The sequence below is a fragment of the Numenius arquata genome, chromosome 27 (genome assembly GCF_964106895.1).
Source record: "Numenius arquata chromosome 27, bNumArq3.hap1.1, whole genome shotgun sequence".
Lineage (NCBI taxonomy): Eukaryota > Metazoa > Chordata > Aves > Charadriiformes > Scolopacidae > Numenius > Numenius arquata.
In genome coordinates this window covers 1,466,963-1,490,186 of record NC_133602.1, presented here as the reverse complement: position 1 = coordinate 1,490,186, position 23,224 = coordinate 1,466,963, and the positions used below count along the sequence as shown (strand labels likewise).

Below are 23,224 nucleotides of genomic sequence, written 5' to 3'. Positions count from 1 at the left end.
TATGGGGCAGCCCAGGGGAAGAGGCAGATGGATGCAGGTGGCCAGGAAAACATCTGGGTGGCTCTTAACCAGCAGTGGCTTCGCACTGTCCCTCCCCGTAGGGCACAGGTACATCCGCACGTCCCCATGAGGGTCTCAGCTCACAGTGTGCATTGAAATGACACAGATCAGCAGCGAGAGCCCGGAGTTTGAGAGGTATGTGGGCTCCTAGATATGTAGGAGGGGGAATTCGGTGGGATTTTCAGCAGCCCCTCTCTGGACTAGATGCCCGGGACTGGGGGGAATGTGTGATCTGAACTGGGACACCCTCCCGGTAGGCTGAGGGCCTCATAGAAATTAGACGCAAGGGTGAAGGATGGCAGCAGTCAGTGCAGTCATCAGTTCTTTATTCTGATTTTTCATGCAATACATCAGTACGAAGAAGAAAGAGACACCCCCCCCCGCCCACCCACCCACCACCGTTACCCTGTGGTAACCACAGCTCAACTCAACTGCTTCAAAGCCTCCGTGGGGCTGGAGCAGGGATTCTTCTCAGCTCTTTGGGAAGCAGAAAGGTGTAACCAAAAGCATCGAATCTACAAAAGTGGGAATTTTTTTTTTTCCCAGCCTCAAGGATTTTCAGGCCCCAGAACCAGTATGACTGAGCTACTGGGATTTTTAATCATCTTTTTTCCGCGTTGCACAGCAGAAACTAACAGGAGACCCAGTCACGGGGCAGTGAGATGCAGAACTGTCCTGCCACAGGGTAGAAAAGATGACAGGGACATAAAGGACAGACCCAAGGAATCCAATTAGAGCAGAAAAGTGACTACACACCGCGTTAAGGGGGATAGACATAACGCGGGAAGGCAGAAGCTGCAGACCCTGGTGTAACACTCTGCCAACCTGCGGAGGATTCGTTAGATGGAAAACACCCAAATCCACTTGACGCCCCCACATGGTGACACCCTAAGCTGAAGGTGAAGCGCAGAAGTGTTCCTCAAAGAGACATGGAGAAGACCCACCAGCTCCAGGGAGAGAATTTCCCCTTAAGATGCCTTGGCTTCATCCCCGGCAGGACGGCTTGATGCCTCCTGCAAGACAGGGGGACCCTGCTTGGTGCAAAGACGTGGGTCTTCCTCCTGTTGAGGCTGGGCATCGCTTGTTTGCCAGGGGCTCCTCTTGCTCTTCTCCTCCTGCCGTGGCTGGCGTCTCTTCTCCGGTGGGGGAAGCTTGGCATCCTCATGGCAGCGGTTGGCTTCTTCTCTCTGGGCTGACTCACAGGCTTCCTGTGGCTCTGGAGCCTGGGGCAGAGGTGGGCAGCTCTTGGCCTCCCTGTCCTCACGTTCTCTCTCCTGGCAGCTGGATTCGGGCTCCCGTGGGACCTGCTCCCTGGCAGCTTTTGTTCCATCTCCCTGGGGCTCATGCTTCTTCTCTTCCGTGTCAGGTATCTTGGGATGCTGGCTGTCCCTCCTGTCCTCCTTGGGCTTTGCCCGGCAAAGGTCACCCTTAACACCATCTGAATCAGAGGCAGGAACCTGCTGAGCACGTTCCTTCACCCCTGTTTCAGACTTCTCCTGTGGCTCCTTGAGATCCCCTGTCTTCTCCTGGGACCTAGAACCTGGTGTTCCCCCTTGCCGTAGAGATTCAGGCTCTTCGGTTTCTTGCTCGTCCCTTTGGGATTGCGGTTCTGGGTGATTGGTCTTGTCACACGGGAGAGTTGGTGGCTGGGAGGACACATAGCACTTCTTCACATAGGCGGGCTGCCCCTTGTCATGGGGCTGTTGGCAGACAATCTCGTAGGTGGTAGCGTCAGGATCGTTCAGATTCTGGATCACGCGGATCAAGTACGCAATGGTCTGAGGGTCACAGGACTGAGGGAGGACCCGCACCTCGGGCCGTACATCGGGCTCAGCAGGGATATAACGGACCCTCATGTCAGTGACAGAGGCCTGTTCTCCTGGAAGGCAGAGGTCTCTATTATCCACATCCACGGTTTGATAGAGGCTCCTCTCCTGCTTTCGTCCTTCACCCTCATCTAGCCAACACCTGAAACTCTCACATGCCTCTTCCTCATGTAAACGGCTTTCATCATCTTCCAACTTGTGTCTTTCACGTCTCTCGCGTGTCTCTCTCTGGTCGGTGGTGGCACCTCGCTCTTCCCGTTCGCGTGTCTGGCGGCTGCGACGCTCATAGACCTCCAGCTCCCGTTGGCGATCGACCCTCCTCTCCCGCACGGGCTCTTCCCTCTCTCTGCCTTTGCAAATCCTCCGCTCATCCTCTGGCTCTTCACACTCACGGGGACGACCTCTCCTCTCCAGGTCCTCACGCGGCTCCAGTTCGCGGGACACACGCTGGATCTTCACGTCAGCTTCAGCTGCCGTAATGTCAGTCTCCCTTGTCCTTTCGTATCTCACCGACTCACGTTGTCTCCTGCCATCGTCTTCGATGTCACGTCTTTCACAGTCCCGTCTGCTGCGTGTCTCTCTCTGGTCGGTGGTGGCACCTCGCTCTTCCCGTTCGCGTGTCTGGCGGCTGCGACGCTCGTAGACCTCCAGCTCCCGTTGGCGATCGACCCTCCTCTCCCGCACGGGCTCTTCCCTCTCTCTGCCTTTGCAAATCCTCTGCTCATCCTCTGGCTCTTCACACTCACGGGGACGACCTCTGCTCTCCAGGTCCTCACGCGGCTCCAGTTCGCGGGACACACGCTGGATCTTCACGTCAGCTTCCGCTTCTGCTAGGGCAGTCTCCCTTGTCCTTTCGTATCTCACCGACTCACGTTGTCTCCTGCCATCGTCTTCGATGTCACGTCTTTCACAGTCCCGTCTGCCGCGTGTCTCTCTCTGGTCGGTGGTGGCACCTCGCTCTTCCCGTTCGCATGTCTGGCGGCTGCGACGCTCATAGACCTCCAGCTCCAGCTCCCGTTGGCGATCGACCCTCCTCTCCCGCACGGGCTCTTCCCTCTCTCTGCCTTTGCAAATCCTCTGCTCATCCTCTGGCTCTTCACAGTCACGGGGACGACCTCTCCTCTCCAGGTCCTCACGCGGCTCCAGTTCGCGGGACACACGCTGGATCTTCACGTCAGCTTCCGCTTCTGCTAGGGCAGTCTCCCTTGTCCTTTCGTATCTCACCGACTCACGTTGTCTCCTGCCATCGTCTTCGATGTCACGTCTTTCACAGTCCCGTCTGCCGCGTGTCTCTCTCTGGTCGGTGGTGGCACCTCGCTCTTCCCGTTCGCGTGTCTGGCGGCTGCGACGCTCATAGACCTCCAGCTCCAGCTCCCGTTGGCGATCGACCCTCCTCTCCCACACGGGCTCTTCCCTCTCTCTGCCTTTGCAAATCCTCCGCTCATCCTCTGGCTCTTCACACTCACGGGGACGACCTCTCCTCTCCAGGTCCTCACGTGGCTCCAGTTCGCGGGACACACGCTGGATCTTCACGTCAGCTTCAGCTGCCGTAATGTCAGTCTCCCTTGTCCTTTCGTATCTCACCGATTCACGTTGTCTCCTGCCATCGTCTTCGATGTCACGTCTTTCACAGTCCCGTCTGCCGCGTGTCTCTCTCTGGTCGGTGGTGGCACCTCGCTCTTCCCGTTCGCGTGTCTGGCGGCTGCGACGCTCATAGACCTCCAGCTCCAGCTCCCGTTGGCGATCGACCCTCCTCTCCCGCACGGGCTCTTCCCTCTCTCTGCCTTTGCAAATCCTCTGCTCATCCTCTGGCTCTTCACACTCACGGGGACGACCTCTCCTCTCCAGGTCCTCACGCGGCTCCAGTTCGCGGGACACACGCTGGATCTTCACGTCAGCTTCAGCTTCTGCTAGGGCAGTCTCCCTTGTCCTTTCGTATCTCACCGACTCACGTTGTCTCCTGCCATCGTCTTCGATGTCACGTCTTTCACAGTCCCGTCTGCTGCGTGTCTCTCTCTGGTCGGTGGTGGCACCTCGCTCTTCCCGTTCGCGTGTCTGGCGGCTGCGACGCTCATAGACCTCCAGCTCCAGCTCCCGTTGGCGATCGACCCTCCTCTCCCGCACGGGCTCTTCCCTCTCTCTGCCTTTGCAAATCCTCCGCTCATCCTCTGGCTCTTCACACTCACGGGGACGACCTCTCCTCTCCAGGTCCTCACGCGGCTCCAGTTCGCGGGACACACGCTGGATCTTCACGTCAGCTTCCGCTTCTGCTAGGGCAGTCTCCCTTGTCCTTTCGTATCTCACCGACTCACGTTGTCTCCTGCCATCGTCTTCGATGTCACGTCTTTCACAGTCCCATCTGCCGCGTGTCTCTCTCTGGTCGGTGGTGGCACCTCGCTCTTCCCGTTCGCGTGTCTGGCGGCTGCGACGCTCATAGACCTCCAGCTCCAGCTCCCGTTGGCGATCGACCCTCCTCTCCCACACGGGCTCTTCCCTCTCTCTGCCTTTGCAAATCCTCCGCTCATCCTCTGGCTCTTCACACTCACGGGGACGACCTCTCCTCTCCAGGTCCTCACGCGGCTCCAGTTCGCGGGACACACGCTGGATCTTCACGTCAGCTTCAGCTGCCGTAATGTCAGTCTCCCTTGTCCTTTCGTATCTCACCGACTCACGTTGTCTCCTGCCATCGTCTTCGATGTCACGTCTTTCACAGTCCCGTCTGCCACGTGTCTCTCTCTGGTCGGTGGTGGCACCTCGCTCTTCCCGTTCGCGTGTCTGGCGGCTGCGACGCTCATAGACCTCCAGCTCCAGCTCCCGTTGGCGATCGACCCTCCTCTCCCGCACGGGCTCTTCCCTCTCTCTGCCTTTGCAAATCCTCTGCTCATCCTCTGGCTCTTCACACTCACGGGGACGACCTCTCCTCTCCAGGTCCTCACGTGGCTCCAGCTCGCGGGACACACGCTGGATCTTCACGTCAGCTTCCGCTTCTGCTAGGGCAGTCTCCCTTGTCCTTTCGTATCTCACCGACTCACGTTGTCTCCTGCCATCGTCTTCGATGTCACGTCTTTCACAGTCCCGTCTGCCGCGTGTCTCTCTCTGGTCGGTGGTGGCACCTCGCTCTTCCCGTTCGCGTGTCTGGCGGCTGCGACGCTCATAGACCTCCAGCTCCAGCTCCCGTTGGCGATCGACCCTCCTCTCCCGCACGGGCTCTTCCCTCTCTCTGCCTTTGCAAATCCTCCGCTCATCCTCTGGCTCTTCACACTCACGGGGACGACCTCTCCTCTCCAGGTCCTCACGTGGCTCCAGCTCGCGGGACACACGCTGGATCTTCACGTCAGCTTCCGCTTCTGCTAGGGCAGTCTCCCTTGTCCTTTCGTATCTCACCGACTCACGTTGTCTCCTGCCATCGTCTTCGATGTCACGTCTTTCACAGTCCCGTCTGCTGCGTGTCTCTCTCTGGTCGGTGGTGGCACCTCGCTCTTCCCGTTCGCGTGTCTGGCGGCTGCGACGCTCATAGACCTCCAGCTCCAGCTCCCGTTGGCGATCGACCCTCCTCTCCCGCACGGGCTCTTCCCTCTCTCTGCCTTTGCAAATCCTCCGCTCATCCTCTGGCTCTTCACACTCACGGGGACGACCTCTCCTCTCCAGGTCCTCACGTGGCTCCAGTTCGCGGGACACACGCTGGATCTTCACGTCAGCTTCAGCTGCCGTAATGTCAGTCTCCCTTGTCCTTTCGTATCTCATCGACTCACGTTGTCTCCTGCCATCGTCTTCGATGTCACGTCTTTCACAGTCCCGTCTGCCGCGTGTCTCTCTCTGGTCGGTGGTGGCACCTCGCTCTTCCCGTTCGCGTGTCTGGCGGCTGCGACGCTCATAGACCTCCAGCTCCAGCTCCCGTTGGCGATCGACCCTCCTCTCCCGCACGGGCTCTTCCCTCTCTCTGCCTTTGCAAATCCTCTGCTCATCCTCTGGCTCTTCACACTCACGGGGACGACCTCTCCTCTCCAGGTCCTCACGCGGCTCCAGTTCGCGGGACACACGCTGGATCTTCACGTCAGCTTCAGCTTCTGCTAGGGCAGTCTCCCTTGTCCTTTCGTATCTCACCGACTCACGTTGTCTCCTGCCATCGTCTTCGATGTCACGTCTTTCACAGTCCCGTCTGCTGCGTGTCTCTCTCTGGTCGATGGTGGCACCTCGCTCTTCCCGTTCGCGTGTCTGGCGGCTGCGACGCTCATAGACCTCCAGCTCCAGCTCCCGTTGGCGATCGACCCTCCTCTCCCACACGGGCTCTTCCCTCTCTCTGCCTTTGCAAATCCTCCGCTCATCCTCTGGCTCTTCACACTCACGGGGACGACCTCTCCTCTCCAGGTCCTCACGTGGCTCCAGTTCGCGGGACACACGCTGGATCTTCACGTCAGCTTCAGCTGCCGTAATGTCAGTCTCCCTTGTCCTTTCGTATCTCACCGATTCACGTTGTCTCCTGCCATCGTCTTCGATGTCACGTCTTTCACAGTCCCGTCTGCCGCGTGTCTCTCTCTGGTCGGTGGTGGCACCTCGCTCTTCCCGTTCGCGTGTCTGGCGGCTGCGACGCTCATAGACCTCCAGCTCCAGCTCCCGTTGGCGATCGACCCTCCTCTCCCGCACGGGCTCTTCCCTCTCTCTGCCTTTGCAAATCCTCTGCTCATCCTCTGGCTCTTCACACTCACGGGGACGACCTCTCCTCTCCAGGTCCTCACGCGGCTCCAGTTCGCGGGACACACGCTGGATCTTCACGTCAGCTTCAGCTTCTGCTAGGGCAGTCTCCCTTGTCCTTTCGTATCTCACCGACTCACGTTGTCTCCTGCCATCGTCTTCGATGTCACCTCTTTCACAGTCCCGTCTGCTGCGTGTCTCTCTCTGGTCGGTGGTGGCACCTCGCTCTTCCCGTTCGCGTGTCTGGCGGCTGCGACGCTCATAGACCTCCAGCTCCAGCTCCCGTTGGCGATCGACCCTCCTCTCCCGCACGGGCTCTTCCCTCTCTCTGCCTTTGCAAATCCTCCGCTCATCCTCTGGCTCTTCACACTCACGGGGACGACCTCTCCTCTCCAGGTCCTCACGCGGCTCCAGTTCGCGGGACACACGCTGGATCTTCACGTCAGCTTCCGCTTCTGCTAGGGCAGTCTCCCTTGTCCTTTCGTATCTCACCGACTCACGTTGTCTCCTGCCATCGTCTTCGATGTCACGTCTTTCACAGTCCCGTCTGCCGCGTGTCTCTCTCTGGTCGGTGGTGGCACCTCGCTCTTCCCGTTCGCGTGTCTGGCGGCTGCGACGCTCATAGACCTCCAGCTCCAGCTCCCGTTGGCGATCGACCCTCCTCTCCCGCACGGGCTCTTCCCTCTCTCTGCCTTTGCAAATCCTCTGCTCATCCTCTGGCTCTTCACACTCACGGGGACGACCTCTCCTCTCCAGGTCCTCACGTGGCTCCAGCTCGCGGGACACACGCTGGATCTTCACGTCAGCTTCCGCTTCTGCTAGGGCAGTCTCCCTTGTCCTTTCGTATCTCACCGACTCACGTTGTCTCCTGCCATCGTCTTCGATGTCACGTCTTTCACAGTCCCGTCTGCTGCGTGTCTCTCTCTGGTCGGTGGTGGCACCTCGCTCTTCCCGTTCGCGTGTCTGGCGGCTGCGACGCTCATAGACCTCCAGCTCCAGCTCCCGTTGGCGATCGACCCTCCTCTCCCGCACGGGCTCTTCCCTCTCTCTGCCTTTGCAAATCCTCCGCTCATCCTCTGGCTCTTCACACTCACGGGGACAACCTCTCCTCTCCAGGTCCTCACGTGGCTCCAGTTCGCGGGACACACGCTGGATCTTCACGTCAGCTTCAGCTGCCGTAATGTCAGTCTCCCTTGTCCTTTCGTATCTCACCGATTCACGTTGTCTCCTGCCATCGTCTTCGATGTCACGTCTTTCACAGTCCCGTCTGCCGCGTGTCTCTCTCTGGTCGGTGGTGGCACCTCGCTCTTCCCGTTCGCGTGTCTGGCGGCTGCGACGCTCATAGACCTCCAGCTCCAGCTCCCGTTGGCGATCGACCCTCCTCTCCCGCACGGGCTCTTCCCTCTCTCTGCCTTTGCAAATCCTCTGCTCATCCTCTGGCTCTTCACACTCACGGGGACGACCTCTCCTCTCCAGGTCCTCACGCGGCTCCAGTTCGCGGGACACACGCTGGATCTTCACGTCAGCTTCCGCTTCTGCTAGGGCAGTCTCCCTTGTCCTTTCGTATCTCACCGACTCACGTTGTCTCCTGCCATCGTCTTCGATGTCACGTCTTTCACAGTCCCGTCTGCTGCGTGTCTCTCTCTGGTCGGTGGTGGCACCTCGCTCTTCCCGTTCGCGTGTCTGGCGGCTGCGACGCTCATAGACCTCCAGCTCCAGCTCCCGTTGGCGATCGACCCTCCTCTCCCGCACGGGCTCTTCCCTCTCTCTGCCTTTGCAAATCCTCTGCTCATCCTCTGGCTCTTCACACTCACGGGGACGACCTCTCCTCTCCAGGTCCTCACGTGGCTCCAGTTCATGGGACACACGCTGGATCTTCACGTCAGCTTCCGCTTCTGCTAGGGCAGTCTCCCTTGTCCTTTCGTATCTCACCGACTCACGTTGTCTCCTGCCATCGTCTTCGATGTCACGTCTTTCACAGTCCCGTCTGCTGCGTGTCTCTCTCTGGTCGGTGGTGGCACCTCGCTCTTCCCGTTCGCGTGTCTGGCGGCTGCGACGCTCATAGACCTCCAGCTCCAGCTCCCGTTGGCGATCGACCCTCCTCTCCCGCACGGGCTCTTCCCTCTCTCTGCCTTTGCAAATCCTCCGCTCATCCTCTGGCTCTTCACACTCACGGGGACGACCTCTCCTCTCCAGGTCCTCACGTGGCTCCAGTTCATGGGACACACGCTGGATCTTCACGTCAGCTTCCGCTTCTGCTAGGGCAGTCTCCCTTGTCCTTTCGTATCTCACCGACTCACGTTGTCTCCTGCCATCGTCTTCGATGTCACGTCTTTCACAGTCCCGTCTGCTGCGTGTCTCTCTCTGGTCGGTGGTGGCACCTCGCTCTTCCCGTTCGCGTGTCTGGCGGCTGCGACGCTCATAGACCTCCAGCTCCAGCTCCCGTTGGCGATCGACCCTCCTCTCCCGCAGTGCGTCTTTCCTCCTTTCATCATCTCTTTCTTCCCAATCGGGAGCCTCACTGATGTCTCTCTCACTTTCTGTATAGTCAAGGTCATCTTCACAGACACCTGTTTCTTTTTCACAAGTCTTGTAGTATCGCGTGTCTAGTTGTAGCGGTTCCTTTACGTATGATTGATGTGGGAGTCTTGAATCCAGATATTCAGGCTCACGTGGCTGGTGGCTGCTCTCTTCAAATGCTTTTTGTTCCAGCTCACGTAGGTGGTATTGACTTATCTCTTCTTTGAGTAATTTGGGTTTACGTGGCTGATTGTGACTTCCTCTATCTGCTTCTTGTGGCTGCTGGTTTTTTTGATCATATGCTGGTAGTGCTGCCTCATGTGGCTGATGGCTACTCCACCGGTTTGGCAGTGGTTGAGGTTCTCTGGTCTGGCCGCGACTCCTCACATCTGCCTGTTGTTCTGGCTGATCCTCTTCTTGATTTTGCTTCTCATCTGCCTGCAGTTCCTCCTCTTGTTCTTGCACACTGCCACGCTTGCAGCATTGTACATCTCTTCTGTCTGGCTCCGGTGGTTGACGTCTTCTCTGGCTGTTCCGTTGGTCGCATGGCTCTTGGCTTCGCTCTTTGTCTACCTGAGGGATTGGCTCCCCCGGCTCCCTTCTTCGTTTTACGTAGTTTCTGCTGTTTGTGTTATGTTGTTGGTGATGACTCTCTGTTTCCTTTAGTATTTCAAGCTTGTTGACCCTGGTTTCTTGTTGCAGTTCATATTCACTGGTGGGATGATGATCACCCTCACAAGTCTGTTGTTCCTCCTCCTGAAGCGGCTGACGGCTCCCTCTGTTCTTAATTTCAGGCCCTTGGAGTAACTTGCTACTGGTTGTCAGCTTTGTTCTTTGCCGAAGGCATGGTCCCTTCGGCAGGTACCAGTAGCAGGCCTTAGCCACTCTGAACACCAAAAGCAGGAACTCATTAAAATCTATTTCCCCATCCCCATCCCACTCCAGAAACTGCAGAATCTTGTCAATTGTCTGAGGGTCTTGTGGCTTCTGCAGGGAAAACACACAGAGGGAAACAAAAAGGGGATTTTAGCCTTTCTGCTCCTTGTAAGAGAAATGCAGAGACAGGAGCAATTACGATCTTTTCTCCTCCTCCTCTCACACTTTCACAGCAACAACTCCATGTCTTTATTCTCCATTTTCCTGGTTGATTCCTGGCTGTACCTCAACAGCTCTGTTCTCTTTGGGATATGCTCTGTCCCTCCACTGGATGCATTTCCTTCCTACCTTTGAAAGAAAACCATCCCTCCCCACGGTTCCTTCTCCAGCTTTTGCCCATTTGCTCATGGCAGAATGGATTGGAAGAGCTGCCAAAGCAGTTGGTGCAAAGGAACTCAAATGCTGCTCCCCTTTGGTGAAAGCCTCCTCATCCCACTGTCATAAGAATTATCCCCTCTCCCAGGGGTGGGGGGGGGAATTTTGCAATCCCTACCCTCCAGTCTCAACCTGAAGCCCTCCCCCTTGCAGCAGCACTCACAGCTATGACATCTGCAAACTCCCTTTCGATTAATTCTTTCATCTTCTTTCGGCTGAGTTTGGAGCAGTCTCCATCTTCCTCTGCATGTTGGTGAAAGACGCTGATGATGATGGAAATGCTGTCTAAGAAGCGAGACATCTTCCTGCAGATTCAAGCAAGCCTGCAAGAAAAGGAGCAGACCTAAGGGTGGGAGATTTGCTTGTCTCTGGGCATGAAAAGGAGGGAGAATTGCTGGGGTCAGCCTACGCGTGTCAGGCTTTGCGCGACGTGCTGTGTGTCTGCTCCTGTGCCATGGCGAGCTCTATTTCACCAGAGGACTGGGAAGAAATTCAAATGCTTAGGGGTTTTAGTGGGATGGGGAGTGTCCTCCAACTTGTCTGTTGACGTCTTTGAATGACGTTTGATAGGGGATGGCAGGATGCCTGCATTTATGGATCGCAGGGAGGGGACTGAGGATGATGACTCAAGAGATGCCCCAAGAACACATCCCCATGGGGCTACACCAATTACTCAGGTTTCCAGGACCCATGCTGCTGTCTCTGCCTGACACTGGGACACCAGCTTCTCTGGAGCAGGTTAGAGGATGTCTAACACAGCGCTGGCATGGCCTGAGACAAGATCTAGCTGGGTCAGAGAAGGTAGAGTGCTTATAGGGAGTTAAAACAAGCCCTGTGGCTGATGCTCCTGTCACCTGTAGTAATGCAAAACAATCGATAAAGGTTTCTTTATAGCATGAGGTCATCAGCAAATAGACTTTAGCCAGAGGGCAGTCAGGTCACCTAAGTCAGAGTTACTTATTTAATTTTACTGGGATCTGCTTGGCAGAAAGCAGTGCTCCTGTTGGAGCTTTGTGTCTGGAAACCTCAGAAGCTACCTCCTTCCTTCCTCCTCGCAGGATCCCCAAGCCTGTTATCAGGCCCATCAGTGCTGAGACCTCAGCTGGCAGCTGGGGAAGCTGAAGCTGTGCCATGTCTGCTTTGCTGCCTCTGTAACGTGCGCGCACGCATGAACACACGTGCACCCCTCCGCATCCCAAATCCTGGCTTTTGGTGTTTCTGTAGGAACCAGAAAATTTCTCCAATCTCTTAATTCTGGCTGGGAGCTGACTCCAGACCAAAGAAAAGCACAAAACCTGGCTCCCTCCCTCGTTTTCCCTTTGGGAAAAGCTACCTCTACCCATGGACCCACAACGAGAGCGTGAAGGTGTCCCAATAACAGAAATCAACACTGCACTGGAGAGAAACGCGAAAGACTCAGAAAATACTGTGGCAGGAAAGATGCTGCCACCCAACACAAATCCCATAGAAATAACATGTCCTTGCCCAGCAAAGTGCACGTTTTGGAAGGAGTGACTTACCCAAATCACCAAGGGGATCAAGTGGGATTCCTGTGAAGCCGTGCGGAGTGATCGGACGACCTGGGTGCTTTTATAGGGTCCTTGAGGGAGCTGCAGAAAGGAGACACCCTTTGTGGACGTTGTCCTGATTCATCTTTGGCCAAGCCCAGCTGCACCTTCACGTCCTCAAACGGGTTATTTAACTTATCATCCCCTTACCTATCATTTTAACCCAGAAATAGCAGTTGCCATGTGGCAATCCAGGCACTGGCTGGTTCCACCTAATCCAGACTGTAAAGTTATTTTACAGGCTGATTATATTTCAGATTTTAAAAAAATCTAGAGTAGCTATAAAGTGTATTTATGTATTAATGGGAGGGTTTATTTTTATATAAATGTGCGTTTGCATAGGTATGAATTTTTATATGTATAATACACACACGCAACACATACATAAAAATAGGACCAGAACGAAATTTTGAGGATGGGGACAGAAGGACTGATGGTGGCAAGGCACACTATGAGCAGATCAGGGACAGACGAGATCTGTATGACCTGTGGTCTTCGTACTGCAATACCAGAGATTATTTTTGTTCCCTTTTTGTGCAGTTCCCTCAGCACCTTGGACCTGAGGTCCATGGGGTTTGGGTCTGGTTTTCGCTCGCAGAAGGACAGAAGAAGACCAAAGAGCTATGAAAATGTTGAAATGCAGGTTCACAGCAGTGAGATCCCCAAATCCTCCATCTCTTAGCTTGTGTGATGTCCTTGGAGAACACGCTGCAAAATGCGTTGTATTTTTGGTAGCTTCTTATTAAGGAGCCTTTTTGTTATATTACCCAGGGTTTTGTTGGAAAAAGCCCAACCACAAGCAGAACATTTTTAAATGGTAAAGTTTGCAAAATGAATTTTCGTACAAGAAAATGACTGTTCAACAAGCAATGACTTTTCATTGAGAAAAATCACGATCAAAATTTATTCATATTAACTGCCTTCCATGAGTGACTTTCATTTCAACTTTGCTTGATCTTTAATTAAAAATAAAAGCAAAAACCTCTCTGCTGAGAGGTCGATTCATGTTGAATCTTCATCTGGTTGCCCTAGGCAGCTCCCGCTGTAATTACTTCTACAACCTCCTTTTTTTTTTTTTTTTTTTTTAAAATCTTTTAACAGTAAATTAATTAGAGACCAACTGGTTTCGTTATTCACCCCGAACTCTCTCACTGCACAGAGCAAATAAGGAAGATACCAGCTGTGCCACCTGGGCCCCTGCTCTTGGTTTTGGAGGTAGGATGTTGCCTTGACACGCACGATGGAGACATTGCAGAGAGCCTCCAGAGCATGAACTTGTCACGCAGCCTTGGGTGAGTGGCTCATCTGGCCCATCTCTAAGGTAAGATCATACTGGGTGTAGGAGCCTAATTAATTAGTGCTGGTAACACCTTGGGGATACTCATACAAGTGCGTACGAAGGATTGTTACTAACCATACTTCATTTTTGAGCTTTTTTTCAAGATTAAATTATACTTGTGCAAATTATACCCCACCTGTGGGATAATAATACCCTTGGGAAACTGTAATTTTATGGTAGATTGGAGTTATTATTAAAATTAGAGTATTACAGTGTGGCTTGGTGTCTTGTAACAGTCGGTAATCCCACCCGCAGGGGCTGGGGCAGCGCGGGATGGTTGAGTGCCGTTCAGGTATCAACGCAGGAGAAGGTACGTCGCGTTTCAGCCGTTCTTGCCCCCCTTCCCCATGCTTTGCTGGGTTCAAAGCAATGCGTTTCAAAGCACTGAAACCCCCTTTTCTCCAACAGCTTGGTTTTCCCCAAAAATGTTTTCATAAGATGGGACTTGGGGAGGTTTTGAAAAGCTGTTACCCAAGAGGGTGGGCTTCATCCTCTTGCTTCTTACCCAACTTTGCACCCATCCCTGTCAACATTTATACAGGGTGACCAAACTTGTATTTCATTTAATCTTAGAGGAACTGGGTTCCTAGTGGGGTGTATAAAAGACCTTTTCTCTTCCTACACCACCCAAGCTTGCAGGACTTTTAGGTATTTGTGTCAATGGGATAATTTTCGTGTTCTACTTAAAATGAACCAAAAAAACCCTCTCTTAAATTCAAATATGACGCTCCTGATGGTAAAAGTAGTGTTATTCAGAACACAGCATATAATTAACACGGCCCTAACAGGACTTGCCTGAACTGGGAGGTCAGTTTTTTATTGATGCTGCAAAAGGTGGTGTTTGATGGACAGATAGACTATAGAGGAATGGTTGGGTCTGGTGATTTTAGAACCTAAGCCAGGACTAATAAGAAGCAAAGAGCTATTGGACAAACCTCTGAGACCTGGAGTGGGGCCAGAGGAGGCCACAGAGTTGCTGGGAGGGCTGGAGCCCCTCTGCTGTGAGGACAGGTTGAGAGAGTTGGGGACGTTCAGCCTAGAGAAGAGAAGGCTCTGGGGAGACCTTAGAGCCCCTTCCAGTCCCTCAAGGGGCTCCAGGAAAGCTGCAGGGGGTGCATTCTTGATCAGTGAGGGGAGTGATAGAACAAGGGGGAAGGGTTTTAAGCTGCAAGAGGGGAGATTGAGCTGAGATCTGGGGAAGAAGTTCTTTGCTGTGAGGGTGGTGAGAGCCTGGCGCAGGTTGCCCAGAGAAGCTGTGGCTGCCCCATCCCTGGAGGGGTTGAAGGCCAGGTTGGATGGGGCTTGGAGCAACTTGGTCTGGTGGGAGGTGTCCCTGCCCAGGGCAGGGGGAGGAACTGGGTGATCTTTAATGTCCCTTCCAACCCAAAGCATTCCATGATTCTATTTCACAAGAAAAATTGAGTTCTCTGGAAAATGTAATGTTTTGAGGAATATCTCAGAGGGATTGGTGTTTTGACAGGTGCTGAAATTTAAGTCTTGACTCCCCCATTGTGAGTCCACAGCTGTCATGAGGTAGGTCAGAACATATTTTTGCTAATAGCTGTTATCAGTGGTAGCGCAGACTGGTGTACTTTGTGTCTAATACATTAGGACTTTTAAACCAAATCATTTTTGTGATGTACATTCTGGGGATAGTTTTGAAACGCTGGTTTTTCTGATTCAGCGCTCAGCAAATTGTGAAATTCTGGGGTGTCCCAGAGGAATGACGTTTTATTTTCCAGTGAGGTCTCCGCGTGCTGCTTGTCACTGGCCACAAAGCAGGAGGTGCGGGTGCATTTATCATGTGCTGATTTTGCTGATAGGTGGCAAGCGAAAGATAGCATGGTGAAAAACAGGCTGAGCATCACCCTCCCTGCGGGCTGCTGAGTCCTGGGCCTGCCTGGTGGTCCAGCACGTCTGAACCCCCTAATGAACCCCACTGACTTCACCAGACTGCTCATGCCCTCGGAGTTACCCACATTCCTATGTGCACGTCTGGGCGAGTGCCCGAGGACCTGGTACCCCAAACTGCCTGAGCTGACTCTGAGTTTGAGATTGGCTCCGTTTGTGCACGGTTTGTGTGTCAGCTCTTTCTCTCTGACCTCCCAGTTGTTGCTGGGACTGGATGTACCCGAATAATCCTTTTTCCCATGTTTAATATATCTCCACTCCTTCCTTTGGAGACTTCCATAGCTAATAGGGATTTTTGATCTTCATAGCATGCTCCACATTCCCCTTGCTTCTGGACTATTAATAAAGTGAGGTTAAATAGGACAAAGCCCTCCCATTCAGCATTAAGCAGCTGTTTGTTCTTTCCACAGCAGACATGAAAAACGCCCCGGAGCAGATGGATGCCGAGAGGAATCTGTTCAGGTCAGCCATGCTGTTGTGTTAATCCAGACTTTCTACCCCCTCTGAAGACATCTCTCGCCGGGATGTCACATCCCTGCCCGCGGGGAGTGATGGATTCACCTCGGCTAAAAGGCAAAGGCGGCTGAGAGGCAGCTCCTTTAGGTTTTCCACCCCCACAACGTGCCTGCCTCTTTGCAGCCACCCCTCCACCTGCACCCTGGAGCAATCTGGCCACGTGTCATGCACGGGATGGATGCTCATGCAAGGGACGGGCCACATTGTGTCACCCTGGCTGTTTGCTCAGAGCCGGGTTGAGGGCACGGACGGCAGGAACACACCGGGACACTGTGCTGTTTTACCTTCAGTTTTATTACTTTGCTTACACGGGCAGAGGCAGCCTGAGACAGGGTGAGAGGGACTAGGGTCTCTAGTCATGAATAGCTCAGGACAAACCAGGGGAGGTGAAGCCCAGGATCAATAAGGAATTGGACAAGGGATGACAAATAGAAATGCAAAAAACAGAATAGGACTGGACAAAATGTACCCCCTCACAGGGAGCAACAGCCTCACTTCGACTTGCCTTTACTGCTGTGGTGGCCACTGGTACAGAGACTGCAGGACCTGTTGGTCGATAACAGGTTGTTTGTGTTGATGAGTGTCTTGGTGCTGTTGCACTGGACCAGACGGAGCCTCTGCCCCGCTGTGCTCCTGTTCCAGCACCTTGGATTCAGGGAGCCAGTGGAAAGCTGGGTCATGGTGTGGTCCCCAGGGCTTGGGATCCCGAAAGGGGCTTGTACCACGCTGAGAGGGCAGCAGCTTCTGGGTCTTATCAGGGTTGGAGGCCTCGCAGACCTGGGTCTTGTTCTTTGGGTCTCTTCCTCGTGTCTCAGAGGGACAATTCAGGTCCTTCTCTGCTGATTCTGTCTCTGGACTCTTATGCTGGTTTGAGCCCTGTCCTGGTGCCTCAGTTTCTTTGGTCTGGTGGGTTTTTGGGTCCTGTTTTGGTGTCTCGATCTTTTCAGCCTTATGAGTATTTCTGTCCTGCCCTGGGTTTGCAGTGTCCAGGATCTCACCTCTCTTTGTGTCTCCTGGTGCTCCAGTCCTGTCATCCTGATGGTTGTCCTGCTCTTGCTCCTTCGTCTTACCCTCCTGGGTTTGATGGTTGTCCTGGTCCTGCTTTGGTGTCTCACCCTCTTGGTTTTGATGGTTGTCCTGGTCCTCCTCTGACGTCTCACCCTCTTGGTTTTGATGGTTGTCCTGGTCCTCCTCTGACGTCTCACCCTCTTGGTTTCGATGGTTGTCCTGGTCCTCCTCTGACGTCTCACCCTCTTGGTTTTCATGGGTGTCTTGGTCCTCCTCTGGTGTCTCACCCTCTTGGTTTTCATGGGTGTCTTGGTCCTCCTCTGGTGTCTCACGGGTGTCCTGATCCTCTTCTGGTGTCTCACCCTCTTGGTTTTCACGGGTGTCCTGGTCCTCTTCTGGTGTCTCACCCTCTTGGTTTTCATGGATGTCTGGGTCCTGTGTCTCAGTGTCCTGACCTTGATTGTTCACACCCTGCTTGGGGACCCGCTGGTTGTGGGAGACCCTTCCCGCTATGCGCAGCCCTGGTGGCTGCTCCCCACCTGCCTTCTCTCCCTCTGTTGGCTCTTGACCATCTTCCTGCCCCTGGCCGGGCTGAAATGGTTTGTAACAAGCCTTGGCTGTGCGGAAAACCAGGCTGAGCAACTCTCTGAAGTCAACCCTGCGGTTGCTGTCATCATCCAGGAAGCACAGCACCTTCTTGATGGTTTTGGGGTCCTGGGGGTTCTGGAAAGAGACAAACAGTGTTGGCAAAGCCCATGAGCCATTTGTGCCTCCTCTCTAGGAGCACTCAAGCAGTCGCAGGGCTGAAATCCAGCCCCATGACCCCCCCACACTGTGGCTTGTGTTACTTCCCACACCAAGCTGTACAAGCTGATGGCTCTGGGAGAAGGAACAGCCGCTTCTCTTCCCCGCAGATCCTGGGATTTGAAGGCATCTGTGCCTTTCCCAGGCAGCCTGGTGTCCTGTGCACCCTCCCAGGAATTGCCTGGCTTTACCAATCCCAGCCCTGCAGCCTGAAGGTGCCAGTGGTGGGGCCAGATCCTCACCTCCATCACATCCTCGAATTCCTGCTCAATGAGCTGCCTCAGCTCCTCCCTGCTCAGGGGGCTGCAGTTGCCATCACTTTGGTCACAGAGGTAGAAAGCAGCACTGACGTTGTGGATATTTTCCTTAGTCTGGGCCATGTCCCTGCAAAACTGAGGCAACCTGCGAGAAAAAAACAGAGAAAAAGGGGCTTTTTATTTTCTTTGCCTGGTTTTCAGATAAGTTGCTCTTGAACACCACAGCTGGACAGGCAGAGAGGAGCCAGAGAAGGGCACGGTAAAACAAAACAGTGTAAGGGAAGAGAAAGAGAGAGCAAGGAAAACACAGGTGAAAAATGGAACCCAGCTGCAGAGATGGCTGGGATTGAGGACCAGCAGGTGACGGTTGGAGAGGTGAGGGACAGCCAGAGCTGAGGGGGGAACACAGTGAGGGAGAAGAGAAAAAAAAATCCCATTTGACTTTTTCTGGAGAAGAGCAGAGCTGTGAATGGAGGTCGTCTCTTCTAAACCATGGACTAGTGTAAATCCAGATCTCTTTTACCATCTTCTTTTTTTTTTCCCTTTAGGAGAGCTCAGCAGTGGTAGCTCCAGGGACATCCTCACGGCCAGAAGGACCGGCTTTCCTGCTGGTAGCAAAGTCGGACAGTGTAAAAAGTGTGTCTGGGCTTACCTGGGCGAGTAGCAGGAGCGATGAGCTTCTTCGGGAGCGCAGTCTGGAGCCGATCAGCTCTCGGTCGTCTTATATAGAGTTCAGGATCACAGCCTGCATCTTCCCTAGGAGACACCCCTTCGACTGGGTGACCTGAAACATCTCGCACCCAATTACATTGTCAAACCCCTGTCTTCATTTGCCTCTTGCTCATTAACTTCTGCTCTGATGCTTTTCTCTGGAGTTAACACATGATCCTTCCTAAGCTTGCCCCACCTGCAGACACACTTCAGAGGAATTTAACAGAAAAGGCTATTTTTACCACTGGAGGATTTAGTTTAAGGTGATGCCTGAGAAACGCCCGGGACTCTTGTGTTTTGTGAGACGGAGATCCCCAGTGACTGACAGGCAGGGGAGGAGACCTCACGGGATGATTTCATGGTGAATAAAGAGAAAAGAACAAAGGAAAAAAAATGAGGATATTGTGATGCATCAAGAGGGATGTGATCGCATCAAGATTAATGTGATTCCTTCCAGAAACTCCCTCTTCTGATCCCGTCGGGGAGATAGGAATTGAGCAAAGAAATCTTTTTAGCAGAGAAATCTTTTCAAACAGTGCCACCAAGTGGCACTTGGAGCAAGACAGAGGGGTGACATGGCCTGTCCCAGAGCTAGCGAGCAGCTGGGGACTGTGAGCATGGGGGGCTGCAACCACCTCTTTACCAGAAGGGGAAACTGAGGCACACAGCAAGGAAGGGACTTCAACTCCTGATGCTGCATCCAGCACCAGTCCCCGCTGCAACCCTGTGGGTGAGGCCACCAGTGGGTTAATTGGGAGCCCCACAGGCCTAAATGCAGTTATTGCTGTTTGCTCAGGAAAATAAATTTTATACCCCCTTATGCTGTCCTATGGCCCCCCAGATGCTCCAAATGCAGGATGATATGAAATTTCCCAGGCACTTTGAGTGAGACTTGAGCTGTCCTCACTATAGCTTTCTATTTTTTAAAGTCCTTTTCTTGGCCAATATATGGTTAATAAGAAAGACTGGGGAAAAAAATGATATCAGAAATCCATGTAGCTTTGAAAGTACAAGGTGTTTTGGGCACAGAAAAGAAAACACATCCAGTTTTGTACTAAAAAAAAGCACTTTCAGGAAAATACCCCGGCTTGCTCTGTGCCTGGCAGGGGGAAGGTTCATGGGTCCCACTTGGTTTGTGTGAAATCCTCATAGGTGCATGGGGAAGGGCTGGGAGAGGAGAAATACAGGAGGAAACGGGGTCAGGAGGGCTTTGTGGGCTGAATCCTCGAGATCAGGGCTTCCTTTTCTCTGGCCAGTTCTGTCCAAACTATGCCCTTTCTTTAAGCTGAGAGGTTTCTCATAGATTTCAGTTTTAATCCCAGGTGTGATCAAGCAGCTCTTCTGTTAGCCCAGCAGGCAGTACCCACGGAGGAGCCATCATCTCCCTTTTCTTTCTTTCTTTCCCTTTTCCCAGTCCATCCACCTTCCTCTCACGTCTGCATGGAAACACACCACTTTCCTCAAACATGTGGCACGTTCACCGCTCATCTCCTCATTAAGCTGCAGTGAGGGTGGGGGGCAATTACTGGGGCACCTTGGAGCAGCAAAAGTGTTTGGGGTGTTCTCACTGAAGTTATTTCTGGTCAAACCCACCCAGATCCTGAGCAGGGCGGTTTCTCCTCTTGTAGACAACCGTAGACAATAACAGGTTTATGCTGTACAGGAGTTCATACGTGCTTTGTGAAGCAGAAAAGGTTAGAGGGTCAAACAATGTGTGAAGAAGTTAAAAAGCGCTGCAGAACACAAAAGAAGGAAAACACCGGTTTGAGGGGAGCTTGCAATAAATCAAGTTGAATCCAGGGAGGGGAGGGCAGGTGCTTCTGAGCCTTGGACTAATGAAATCACACCAAACCTCAGTGGTGCTGCCTTGAGAGCTGGGAAATAGGAGGTGGGGTGCTTTGCATGAGCTCACAGCTGGTTTGTGATGGTGTTGAGGGGTTTTGAAGAGGATTGGGATGGGGCTGGGAGGGGTTGCTCTCTGCAGAGGTCTGGAAAGAAGCTGAGCTTCCTTGGACCTCCTCAACAACAGGAAAGCAGCTTTTGTGCTGCTCTTTACCCTGGAAACAGCTCTTCCAGCAGAGCCAAATTGCTTAATACAATTAGCTCATGATGCCTTTGGCTGAGATAAAGCTTGAGCTCAAATTTCTCTGTTTTCACCCAATATCAAGAAGGGGTAGCAGCCTCCGAGGTTGTGCCCCATGTGCTTAGGGATTCCCACGTACCCCAAGACCTTCGAGCTGTGCTGGAAGGGGGTCATGAGCACCACAGCTCAAATTTTCGGGCAGGAGGGGCGGCATCTTCCTTTAACGTGATTGATCATCCTGTGATGCCGCCCGCACTTGAGAGAGGAATAAATACTTTGGGAATTTGTGTTCAAAATGCACGTTAATTGGGGCTGGCTCTCCAGGGAGGATTTACCATGGAGATATGGAGGTAAGGAGCACGGTGCGGTGGAGGAGGAAACAAGTCTTCAGCCCTTTGTTTACTTGGCAAACTCACTCTGCTAATATTCACAGGTCTTTGAGGTGTATTTGCTGAAGGAGCTCCATTTTCTGAGCTCACTTGTAGAAAATGTGCCGGGGCACTGGGCAAACCAGCTTCTCTGGATGGGCAGAGCACGGATCCAGGCTTAGGCTGCTGGTGAAACGCTCTCTGGTTGCTTCCTTTAAGCAGTTTGACCACTGACTTTTATCATTCCACATTTTCTTCTATTTCTTGGGCAAAAAGATATTGTAAGCAGGCTAGTCGGGGCATTCGCACGAGGGGCAGCTGAGGTTGCCTGGGCTGTGGACTGCCCAGCTGGGATGGGTTTGGACGAGTGACATGCACCAGGGCTGGGTGAAGCTGTGGGTGACACCTGGCTCATGGCAGCACTGGGACTTTGGCGTGGTCATTTGGAGCAAGACACGTCAGAAGAGCAGAAAAAAAGAGAAGGTCTGGAAAATGTAATTGTTAAGCAAGAGCTTTAAAATAATTTAGTAGCTGTTATTACCACTATGGTGATTGCTGAAGATCTAAAACTTGGGTTGTGCCTAAATTTCATAGAAACATAGAACGGTTAGAGTTGGAAGGGATCTGAAAGCTTATCCTATTCCCCACCCCCTGTCCTGGGCAGGGACACCTCCCACCGGACCAGGTTGCTCCAAGCCCCCTCCAACCTGGCCTTAAACCCCTCCAGGGATGGGGCAGCCACAGCTTCTCTGGGCAACCTGGGCCAGGCTCTCACCACCCTCAAAATAAAGAAGTTCTTCCCAATATCTAACCTAAATCTCCCCTCTTGCAGCTTAAAACCCTTCCCCCTCGTCCCATCACTCCCCTCCCTGATCAAGAGTCCTCCCCCCAGCTTTTCTGGAGCCCCTTTAGGGACTGGAAGGAAAGCAGATGAAGGTGACACTGGGAGGGATGGGGCACAGAAGAAGCATTGCCACCAGTCGGGGGAATGTGGTGAACGTCTGTCAGGCAGTAATGGCAGGGACTGGTGTTGAACTGGTGTTGGGTGCTAGGACTTCGGGTGTGTTTAAGGTTTGGGGCTCAAAGGGGTGGGAGTTAGGTCAGGACGGTCAGGTTTCCCAACAAAAAATAAAGCAGGAAATTACTGTTTATTCCTGAGTGGCTCTGATTGTTCCTGCTCAGCAGGGAAGAGCTGAAGTGTAGGTCAGTGCTGGTGGAGAAGGGAAAGTGCTGTGCTGAAGGTTTAATGGGAGAAAGTACTTAAATACGGGGTTTGGAGAGCTGGAAGGCTTCTGGGCTGGAGCGGATGGGGCTTGCTTTGGGAGGTTAAAAAAAAAAAAGCAAATAAATGCCTGGTTGGTGCCTGCCCTGTGCAGCCATGGGACCCCGAGGTTTTATCTGTGGTTATTGCCTTCTAACGTGCCTCCTTTGCCTTTTTTTTCCCCCTGTTGTTTCCTTCCTTCTTTTGCCTGCTGAGGGCAGTTCACACTGAGGTTCAGGCTTCCCTGCCTTTTCTTGCCTCCTTCCATCCACGAAAACACTGGAGCCCATTATACAGTGAGTTTTATCGCTACATCTATGTCATTATCAGGAATTAAGCTAATTGGAATAAAATGCTTTATTTTCCTATGCTGCCTAGGCATTTCAGCAAGTTATTTCTGTTGCAACCTTCTTTATTGCTAATTCATTGTGACATTAAGAAGTGTAATACATCAGCTTTTCTCTAATACACGTTTCCACTTTTTTACATGTTAATGAGTATATTTAACATATTTCTTCAGAGATAATTGGATTCTAAGACTCCCTGTGGTAAAGCACTGAAAAGCCAGCTAGCAATGCCTTTAATATCTAAAAGACACTTTCTGCATTTGAATAATCCCACAATTAAAATTAGGAATTAATCTCTCAGCTGAAACAAGGCTTTTGAGGATACTTTTCATGTTTTGAGACAGTTTTAATACATATGTTAACTGTACTTATGGAGAAGTTAATTAAAGCTTTCCTTTGCATTTTTACCCCAGAAGGCACAAAGAGGCCCAGGTATCTCAGATTATCTTGTTCCTCTCACCCATTGTTCCTCCTTGGGGAGGCAGGATTTGTCTGTGCTTCCTTTGCTCAGAACTTATCCAGTCGGCTGTTTTAATTCAAAACGTGGAAGCTGTCACTGAGTAAATTATTTTTTCTGAAGGTGCAAAGGAACTCCCAAGTTCACTTCAACAGGCCTAGGTCTGGAAAAGGACAGGAAATGAT

General features: G+C 52.7%; 2 protein-coding genes across 2 annotated transcripts; both read right to left on the bottom strand.

Annotated features, from left to right (window-relative positions):
• Positions 1-1,028: 1,028 nt before the first annotated feature.
• TCHH (trichohyalin) lies at positions 1,029-10,710 on the bottom strand. Its single transcript, XM_074164403.1, has 4 exons — positions 10,573-10,710; positions 6,126-10,085; positions 3,002-5,765; positions 1,029-2,287 (listed from the first exon to the last, which is right to left on the bottom strand). Exons 1-4 carry the CDS (start codon positions 10,708-10,710, stop codon positions 1,029-1,031), a joined length of 8,121 nt encoding a protein of 2,706 aa, XP_074020504.1.
• Positions 10,711-16,250: 5,540 nt separating this feature from the next.
• LOC141476023 (uncharacterized) lies at positions 16,251-18,561 on the bottom strand. Its single transcript, XM_074164626.1, has 4 exons — positions 18,439-18,561; positions 17,798-17,947; positions 17,084-17,474; positions 16,251-16,936 (listed from the first exon to the last, which is right to left on the bottom strand). Exons 2-4 carry the CDS (start codon positions 17,933-17,935, stop codon positions 16,251-16,253), a joined length of 1,215 nt encoding a protein of 404 aa, XP_074020727.1. The 5' UTR covers positions 17,936-17,947; positions 18,439-18,561.
• Between the last annotated feature and the right edge of the window lie 4,663 nt (positions 18,562-23,224).

Excerpts from the sequence above, each read along its gene's own strand:
- TCHH (XM_074164403.1), bottom strand. The coding sequence starts at position 10,710 with ATGTCTCGCTTCTTAGACAGCATTTCCATCATCATCAGCGTCTTTCAC. Across the intron at positions 10,086-10,572 it reads AGTTTGCAGATGTCATAGCT|AAGCCACAAGACCCTCAGAC; the intron begins GTGAGTGCTGCT and ends TTTTCCCTGCAG. Across the intron at positions 2,288-3,001 it reads TGAGGACCTGGAGAGGAGAG|GTCGTCCCCGTGAGTGTGAA; the intron begins GTCGTCCCCGTG and ends TGGAGAGGAGAG.
- LOC141476023 (XM_074164626.1), bottom strand. The coding sequence starts at position 17,935 with ATGGCCCAGACTAAGGAAAATATCCACAACGTCAGTGCTGCTTTCTAC. Across the intron at positions 17,475-17,797 it reads AATTCGAGGATGTGATGGAG|AACCCCCAGGACCCCAAAAC; the intron begins GTGAGGATCTGG and ends GTCTCTTTCCAG. Across the intron at positions 16,937-17,083 it reads AGAAGAGGATCAGGACACCC|AGGAGGACCAGGACAACCAT; the intron begins GTGAGACACCAG and ends GTGAGACGTCAG.